The following is a 9,104-nucleotide window of genomic DNA, read 5'->3' as shown; positions in this document are numbered from 1 at the left end:
CACCCCTGAGCCTGCACTTTTCCAGGCTAAAGAGCCCCATGGCTCTCAGCCTGTCATCGTAAGATCTGTTTTCCTGACCTCTGATTATGCACATGGCTCTTCTCTGGACTCTCTAGAGGTGACTTTGCTGGACTTTTTGAAAGGCTCTTGGTTGGACTTTTTGAAGAGTTCTTGGCTGGAGTCTTCTCAGGAGTCTTGGCTCCAGGTTCTTCTGGAGTCTTGTCTGCTTTCTTAAAGAAAATGTCCAAGGAAGTTTGGACAGATGTTCTCCAGGGAGATGAGCGACACAGCAAACTTGTTTGCTGGTGTGGTGTCACATCAGATCAAGTGTTTTAAAGTCAAAACTGACTTCATAAAATTGAAACAGGGTGTCAATTTATAAACATTGTAAGTGCGAAACATTGTAACTCAAAACATTGTAAGTCAAAGACTGCCTCTATAAACCAGGCCCCAGAGTCAGAGCAGTGCAGCATTGCCATACTGTCATAAGGAAAAGAGCTTCCTGCAAAGGACTGCTTTCCCAGGGACTACAAAATGAATCAGGTTGTAGGCTGTATCTGGGGCAAAGCTAAGGGAAAAGGTCCCTTTGTTGCTGAGTTATTTTCCTTTTGAACTCTTCATGTTTATTTCTTACCTTCTGGGCAAGAGAAGCCATGAGCCATGGGGTTGCTACTTTGGGAAAAATACGAGGCTAGTGAGGGTGCCTAGCATGAGGGCATGGAGTACATTTCTGGATTTGAGGGCTCTCAGGCCTGGGTGTATGCGGAAGCAGGTTTGAGGGTTCCCAGCCCTGTGCCAGGACTTTCTGAATGTGGGATACCAGGCCCCACAACATGCACCAGCTGGAGAGGAGGTAGCAAGATACCTTGAGTAGGCTAAGGAGGGATGTTATTGAAAGGCTAGGTAGATAGGCTCAGACCTGTTGCATGTTGCATTTTTTCATCAGCCTACTCCTTCACATCACTAGTTTGGCTTGTTAAGGCCATGGAACTGCACCCCTAGAACTGCTGGCCCAGATTGCTGGTGGGTATGGGAAGGCTGTGGAACTAATCTGTAAGCCAGGAGAGTCAAGACTGGTTTAGGCCTCATCAGGCGTCAAGACAGCGATTGACTGAAGTGAATCTGGGAGGCCAGCAGGCAGCTGCTGGCAAGATCACTAATTCAAGGCACTGACTGGGCCAGACAAAAATGGGTAGTCCTGTGATAAGCGGGGGAGAGATCTACACTGGGTATCACTCCAGCAACCAAGGGCTGCTTCCTAAATTTATAATAATTACCAACAAAGACATGGCAAGAGAGTGTAATGGAAGTAATAAATGGGGAAGCCAGAACACTTAGTAGGTCTCAGCTGGGTGCTAGAGTTTGCAACACTTTACCAAGAAACTGAATCCTATTACAGCTACAGACCAGTAACAGACTGATTTTTTGGCTGGAATATGTGTCTGATAAGCATCTGCTACTTATTTATGTCCACTCACTTAGATCAGCTGACTATGTCAACCCTTTCCCAAACCTCATATACATATTGAAGTTCAGAGAGCCCCCTGTGACTCCTCCATGTGAGCTTAGAGACATACAGAACATTCCAAGGGCTCTCTACATAGTTCTGCCAGCTCATAGATCTGCACCTGCACTGCTGCATTCAGCACTCTCTACGTTTTTTACCAGGGCCTTAAATAAAATGGGCAGGACTGAAAGATCACCCTCTTGGTCTAATTAAGGTCCAAAATTCTATCTTTATGGGAAAAATAAATGGATTGATTCATGCTTGTTCTGTATAGCTTTCCTGCTGGGTAGTTCTCATTGTTGCACACAGTTATTCAGGGTGGGGTTTGTCAGTTGCTTTATATAGTATCACTTCCTGTGGTTGGTTTCCAGTCTCTTTGCTAGCACAGTCTACTGGAACATAACGCTGCCCTTTTTTACTGAATTGTTACTTGCTGGTACTCTTGCTCTTTGCCCTTATGTTGATTTTATTTATTTCAAATTGATTGAAACAAAGTTAAAACAGACTACACATTAGCGTGTGACCTGGCCATTCCCTTACTTTGAAAGACTGATAACACACTATGATTCTCCTCCCAACAATGTAAAAGGGAGCATAAATGGGAGAAAAATCAGGCATTTGTACTTTGGCTGGCCAGTTAGAAAGAACACTTGCTCATCACTGGTAGGATGAAGTAATTCAACACAAACAGCTAAGAACTGGATTTCATTCAGGTTCATCAGTGGTCTAATTGTTTACATAAAAATGAATGGCAGTCAAAATAGAGACTGCTGCACTTGGCAGAAGGAGATAAAACAGATAAAACTTTTCCCCAAGCTCAATGAGCATGTATACACATGCTCAGGAGGAATGCAGGGGTGCTTTAATTAGCACAGCTACCACAGCCGCACTAATTAAAAGCTCCCGGAGCTTTAGTTGAACAAACTTTAGTTTAAAGCACCCTGCCACCATTTTTTGGCATGGGGACACTGATACGTGTGGCACTGGAGGCTACTGGAGCGCGTTAATTTCCACGCTCCAGCAGACTCAATCTTAATCAAGTCTGCTCCGACGTATAGGAATTACAGTGCATCCGAGCAGGCTCCCTGCACGTGTAGAGGAGCCCAATGGCACTAACTTCCATGGGAGCAATTAGGCCCCATCTGAGTATTTTAAATATCCCTCTGAACTGCAAAATGATTCAGGCTATGAAGCCTCTTACTAATACATTTTTCATGATTTCGGTCTTCTATTACTCACTTCTGACCCCTTCTCCTCCCCTCCTTTCATCTCCATCTCTCACTCTTTTCTCTTCTGTGGATTTCCTCTTTCCAGTTTGTGCAGCATGTGCCCTTTCTTTTTTTAGTTATGTTTCATGTGTTTTTTCCTTGTCTTGTGTCTTTTCCTTCATTCTAAAATCACTTCCCTTGTTTCCTATTTAAATACAATTTACTATATTCTTTTTTGTCTTTTTTCATAGACATTAGGGGCTGGAAGGGATCTCATGAGATCCAGCGCCCCTGCCATAGGCGGGAAGTTAGCTGGGATCAAGTGACCCCAGCAAAAAATATATCCACCTGTTTTCTGAAAGAGTTCAGAGTAGGCGCTTGCACCAGCTTTGGGAGAAGTTTGTTCCAGACCCTGGACACACGAGCCATAAATAACTTTTTTCTTATGTCTTGTCTAAATCAGCCTTCCTGGATTTTATGGCCATTAGACTTTGTTATCCCTTGGGGAGCTCTGGTGAACAGTTGTTGTCCCAGGTCCTGATGTACCCCTCTTCTGTAATTGTAGGCTGCCACCAAGTCTATCCTGAGCCTTCTCTTCTCCAGACTGAAGAGTCCCAAGTCCCTCAGCCTCTCTTTGTATGGCCTGCCCTCCAGGACTTGGATCATATAAGTGGCTCTATTCTGGACTCTCTCAAGCTTCTCCACATCCTTCCTGAAGTGGCGGGCCCAATAGTGGATGCAGTACTCCAGCTGTGATCTCACCAGGGCCAAGTGAAGCGGGAGGATGACTTTCCTGGTTTTGCTTGAGTTGCATCAGTGGATGCATGCCAGAGTTTGGTTAGCTTTGCCAGCCACAGCATTATATTGGTGGCTCATATTCATCTTGTGGTCAGTCAAGGCTCTCAAGTCCCTTTTGGTCATGGTCCTAGCGAGCGTAGTACTGCCGAGCCTGTAAATATGTTGGGGGTTCTTCCTACTGAGGTGCAGCACTTCTCTGCATTGAAGGCCATCAGGTTTTGGTCAGCCCACCTTGACAGCATGTCTGAGTCAGCCTGTATCCCTAGCCTGTCCTGCGGTGTGACTGGCCTCTCCCACAATTTGGTATCATCCGCAAACTTGGCCAGTTCACATCTGACTCCTGAATCCAGATCATTGATGAAGATATTAAAGAGTACCGACCCAAGTACCGACCCCTGAGGGATTCCACTGGTCACCATGCACCACGTTGATTTGCTCCCATCAACTATTATTCTTTGGGTCCAATCCCATAGCCAGTTGCCTAGCCATTGGACCATATGATGATCAAGGCCACCGTTCCCCAGCTTAACCATGAGGACATCATGGGGAACTAGGTCAAAGGTTTTCTTGAAATCCAGATATATGACATCCATGTTATCTCCCTTGTCCAGGACACATGTTACCTGGTCATAGAAGGAAATAAGATTGGTCAGGCAAGACTTGCCAGTCACAAATCCATGTTGGCTGGCATTCAGAAGCTTGCCTTTTGTTAGTCTAGTGTTGATGGATCCATTGACAATTTTCTCCAGGATGTTTCCACAGTTGGACATGAGGCTGATTGGTGTATATTTCCCTGGGTCATCCCTCCTCCCTTTTTTGTACATAGAGACCATGTTGGCTCTTTTCCAGTTATCTGGGACCTCACTCGAGCACCACAAATTTTCAAATATCTCTGCCAAAGGGGATGCAATGATGTCTGTGAGCTCTTTCAAGACTCTCAGGTGCATTCCATCTGGGCCCGTGGACTTGTAAGCGTCCAGTTTCTCAAGGTGTTCCCTCACCTGATCCACATCTATTTTGGGCTCATCACCCGCTTCTGGATTGGTTTGTGCCATTCCTAACAATGTGATCCCCTTGGGAGGGTGAAAAACTGATGCAAAAAATGAATTTAGAGATTGGCCGGATGTCAGTTGTCCTGTTGGATCTCACAGGGGCCAAGTGCTATCTTTGTTCTTTTTCTGACTTCCCACATATCTGAAGAAGGCCTTTTTGTTGTCCTTGATTCCTGTAGGTAGCCTGGGTTTGGTTTGTGCCTTGGCTTTTCTCAACTACTCTCTACAGGTGTTGGCGAGTGCAGAGTAAATCCTCTTTAGTAATGCTTCCAGCTGGTGTAGGCTACTATTTTGAGCTTAATGAGGTCCAACAATTCCTTATTCAGCCTTGGGAGCTTCCTTGCCCGTTGACTGCATTTCTTGCAGGATGGTATGGCTTTGCTATGTGCTTCAAGGATTATGTTTTTGAGAGATGACCATTCCTCATGTACTCCCTTTACTGGGGGAGTATAGCCCTCTAATTGACTGACTGACCAATTCTCTCAGTTTGCAAAAGTCAGCCTTCCCAAAGTTAAGGACAGCCCTGTCAAGAAGGTCAGCCATTCTGGCTGAGAAAAGCTTCTTTCCTTTCCAGGCAAGGTGGAGGCAATCCCTTCCCAACAGTCTGCTCTCTCTGAAATGTGGACTGTGGTCAAGGAATCCAAACCCCTCACAATGGCACCATTGCCAGAATCTTCTATTCACCTCACCGATACACCTATCCCTCCGGAGCCCATATTCTGTGACAGGAAGGATTGAAGAAAAAGATATCTGGCCCCCAGACCCTTGAGCCCAGCTTCCAAAGCCCTGTAGTCACACATGACCTGGCCTGGACTTCTCCATGCCATATCATTGGTGCCCACATGGATAGTGGTCGGAGGGCCAGATGAGTTTGTGGATTCTCTCCATCACATCCCAGACATGAGCTCCAGGCAGGCAGCAGAACTCATGGGCTATGGGGTCAGGGCAACAGATGTCAGTCAGTCCTCCTATGGAGGGAGTCACCCACCATGATAACTCTGCATCTTCTTTTAGGTGCAGGTGCTGGTGGCCCTATGTCCTTGCATGCTGGAGCCAGTGGTATGGCTTACTCTGTTGATGCAAGAGGTACAAAGTGATTGTGCAACTCCACGGGAGTGGTAACCCTGGTACTGTGCCTCTTTGGGCCAGAGACAACCGTCATCGAGGCAGCCCCAGGCTGGACTTCATGGCAATTCCTTGTTTCCACCACTCTGTCATGAGCCATCAGGTGAAGAGCCTGAAAGTAAGAGTCCAGCTCCTGCTCCATGTCTCTAATGTAGTGCAGCCACTGGACTGTTGCCTGAAGTTTCCTAATTTGGTACTCCAGGGACTCCACCATTGAGCACACCCCAGAAGGGGAGGTATGAATACTTCCTAACACAGCTGCCTGCAGCCAGTGGCTCCATCTGAGTGGAGGCTGGGGGCATGGGCCCTGCCTGGGCAGGAACAGGGACCACAAGCTCCATTTGGGTATAGGCTGGAACCATGGGCTCTGTTTGGGTGGAGACCCTGGTGGTGTCAGAGCAAGGGAAACCAGGTGCAAGGTGGGGAGCCTCACGGTGTGATGTGTCCCACTCACCATGGTCCTTGTAGTAGTCTGGCTACTACTGTGCAGATGCTTGGCTATGGCTCAGTGCCTGGAGCCTTAGGCCCTCCTGCTCACCCTCCTGTGCAAGCTCCCATGCTAACTGACACGCTGGGCAGACAAGCATGCCTGTTTGCACATCCTGTTCACATGGCTCTGGTCAAGTGGCTCCCTGGGGGGCTGAGCAAAGTTGGAGCCAGGGTGGTGTGAGAACCTCCTCAGCTCCTCTCACCTGCCTCCCCGCAGCTGTGCTAGCCCCCTCCCACCACAGGCCCTGCTTAGCTCTGGCTGTGCTGGGGGTCAGATGGGGGTCCTCCACAGTTACTGGGGGTCGCTGGGGGGCTTCAGGGTGTGGAGGCATGACGGGCTTTCACCCGTGTGTCTCTTGCCGCTCCTGGAGCCTAACGGATACTTTTCCTTCACTTTTCATTTCCTCTGATATCCATACACTTGCTTTCTTTGTGTTCCAATATGTTCTTATCTTTTATCTTCTTGTTTTATTTTTGTCATGCTTCTCCAATTTTCTGAACCCTCGTTCCTCTTTTCTTATTCACAATTCTCCACAGTTCTTGTCTTCTCCTCAACCATCTCAAAGGGGTTAATTAATTTGGGGGTAACATGAGAGTAGCTGAATTTTCTTCTTATAGTAGAATGCCACTAATGAACTAATCAGAAGACATTTGATGCTAATAGGAATCTTTTCATTGACTTCAGGGGCCTTTAGATAATGGCCTAAAAGAGCAAAGAAGAAGACAGCTTCCTGCCCAGAAACAACAGAGGAATGGGTCCCCTTGCAGCAAAGAGGTTGTAAGTGCTGCTAACTCCACTTAAAAAAACCAAAAACTTCATTAAAATTGAGTATTTTGATCATAAGTTCAGTCAGTCAGCTGCAGGTAGTTTTGTGCTAGGCTGAGACAATAAAACACCAACAAATTCAAAATAACAATGGCCTAGCATTACCATTGGTAATATGAAAAATCATACAGGAGCATATTTAGGTATGCTAAAAATATGCTAGCCCTTCATAAGATTCATCATAGGCAAAGTAACTAGATGGATTCTTGGTTGGGTACATATATGTCACAAAGCGAAATCTATCTAGCAGCAGCGGCCGCCAGGTATTCTTTCTTAGAATCCAGCCAAGAGTAAATAAAGTTACAAGCAAAACACAGTTTTAGATCCTTTCTAGGGTTCAGCAACATATGGCCCACAGAGAAGCCTGGGAAACTGCCCAGGCAACTGGGAGGAGTAGCGGCATCTCTCTAGCTGGGGTCTGAAGCATCTCTCTAGCTGGGACTCAAGTCAGGTTGATTTTGCCTGCAGCCCCAGAACCTTGCTGACCACTGCTTTATTCTAATATATTGTTGTGGTCTTCAAGTCCTGCGCAATCTTGCATATGTGCTGCACTACTGATGCACAGTGGGATGACTTTGCAGATGGTGCATCATCAGAGGACACAGGCAGGGTCTTCAGCTGGTTGAAGCAGCTGCTGAAACAGCTAAAGGAGGGACTTCCACGTTGAGGAGGAGGAAGATGTAAAAAGGGGCCAATCCACAGTCACTCTTTCCACAAGCACCCACCCCAGATGAGAACTGAGGGGAGGAGACAACACTGGGCACGTGAGACCCTAAGTGACAGCTGGCAAAATTAGAAATATATTATTTCATTATATATGTCATTCATATTTTATAAGTGCACTGTTCATTAACAAACATAGGCTACTGGGTCCTTTCTGTTTCTGCTGTCTGCTCTCATCAGCTCTAATACTAGCTACCATTTTTGGCAATGATGTATCTGAGAGAAAAGATAAGCTGTTATAATATCTCTTTTTTATCAATCCAATACACTTTCTAAAATCCTAGTACAAATATAAACGGGGCAAAAGCTTATGACCAAGCATCTAGGTATATATTTATTTTATAATATGTAAAAAAGAATTGAACATATGATGAGAAAATATGAAGGACTGGATTTTGCCCTAACTGTCTCTCTTGTGGGTCTGTTCATTAGTTCAAGGGTTCCTCAGTGCAGTAGGGTCAACAAAGATGTTTCCATTACCTCTCTTCTCCTACCCACAGTCTTGGCATGAGAAACTGCTGAATAAGTCTTTTGAGAGACCTCTCTGAGTTGACCCTTCAGACTGCTTTGTTGTCCAGTGATTTGAAGACTGGAAGAATGAAAATGGCTTAAAGCTTCCATCTTGTTTCCTTCACCTGAGCAGTAATGGGTTGAAATAACAGATATGTGATGCTCTTGCACCATATTCTGTTTTACTGAAGCCTGAGAATGTTTTGTCATTGACTTTGTGGTGGGGCAAGAGACAACTTTCACTTTGACCATTTCAGCTAAAATGAAGGTTCTGTTGATTTCAACAGTGAAACTCTAGTTGACATCAGTGGTGCCAAGATATGACTACCTCCCTCCAAAATCTGCTGAATCGTAAGACTTAGCCTTCAGTTTTATGATGCATATTAAATAGCAGTGGCTACATTCAGGTTTTATCTTTTTGGACACCACATGTGAGCTCCTCTACATTTGACATCTTACAGTGTAGGGTGCAAAGTCTATATCTATACTCTACTGTCCCTTGAGTAACTTCTATTATTGATCTGCTTGCAGCTTCTAGAGCTAAACTCAGCATGATCAACACAATGTCAAAAATTCGAGGCCAGGAAAAAGGGCCAGGCTACCCTCAGGCTGAAGCCCTGCTGGCAGATGCTATGCTGAAGTTTGGACGAGAACTCGGAGATGAATGCAATTTTGGTAACTTGTTTTCCTTCTTTTTTTATGATGTGAATGCAGTAATGTTCCAGTTAATGAGGAGCTTAAGAGAACTGTGCATAATGAATGTAAAGTTCAGATTTAGTCAGTTCACAGTTGGCCTTTGCCAATCAATATCATGTGGATCCTACAACAGTCCAGGACAGGAATTAAGAGCATGTGTTGTTTGTTTT

The 9,104-nt window shown here is 45.6% G+C and overlaps 1 protein-coding gene across 1 annotated transcript in view; it reads left to right on the top strand.

Annotated features, from left to right (window-relative positions):
• Window positions 1-9,104, top strand: part of SH3GL2 (SH3 domain containing GRB2 like 2, endophilin A1) — a 215,102-nt gene that overhangs the window by 187,066 nt on the left and 18,932 nt on the right. Inside the window, exon 4 of the mRNA XM_019555338.1 lies at window positions 8,770-8,913. Within this exon, the coding sequence (XP_019410883.1) occupies window positions 8,770-8,913 (144 nt within the window). The remainder of the gene's footprint in view (window positions 1-8,769; window positions 8,914-9,104) is intronic.

The sequence above is a fragment of the Crocodylus porosus genome, unplaced genomic scaffold (assembly GCF_001723895.1).
Source record: "Crocodylus porosus isolate Cpor-Errol unplaced genomic scaffold, CroPor_comp1, whole genome shotgun sequence".
In the NCBI taxonomy this organism is placed as follows: Eukaryota; Metazoa; Chordata; order Crocodylia; family Crocodylidae; genus Crocodylus; species Crocodylus porosus.
Note: the sequence above shows the minus strand (reverse complement) of the source record. Positions and strands in the feature narration are given on the sequence as shown.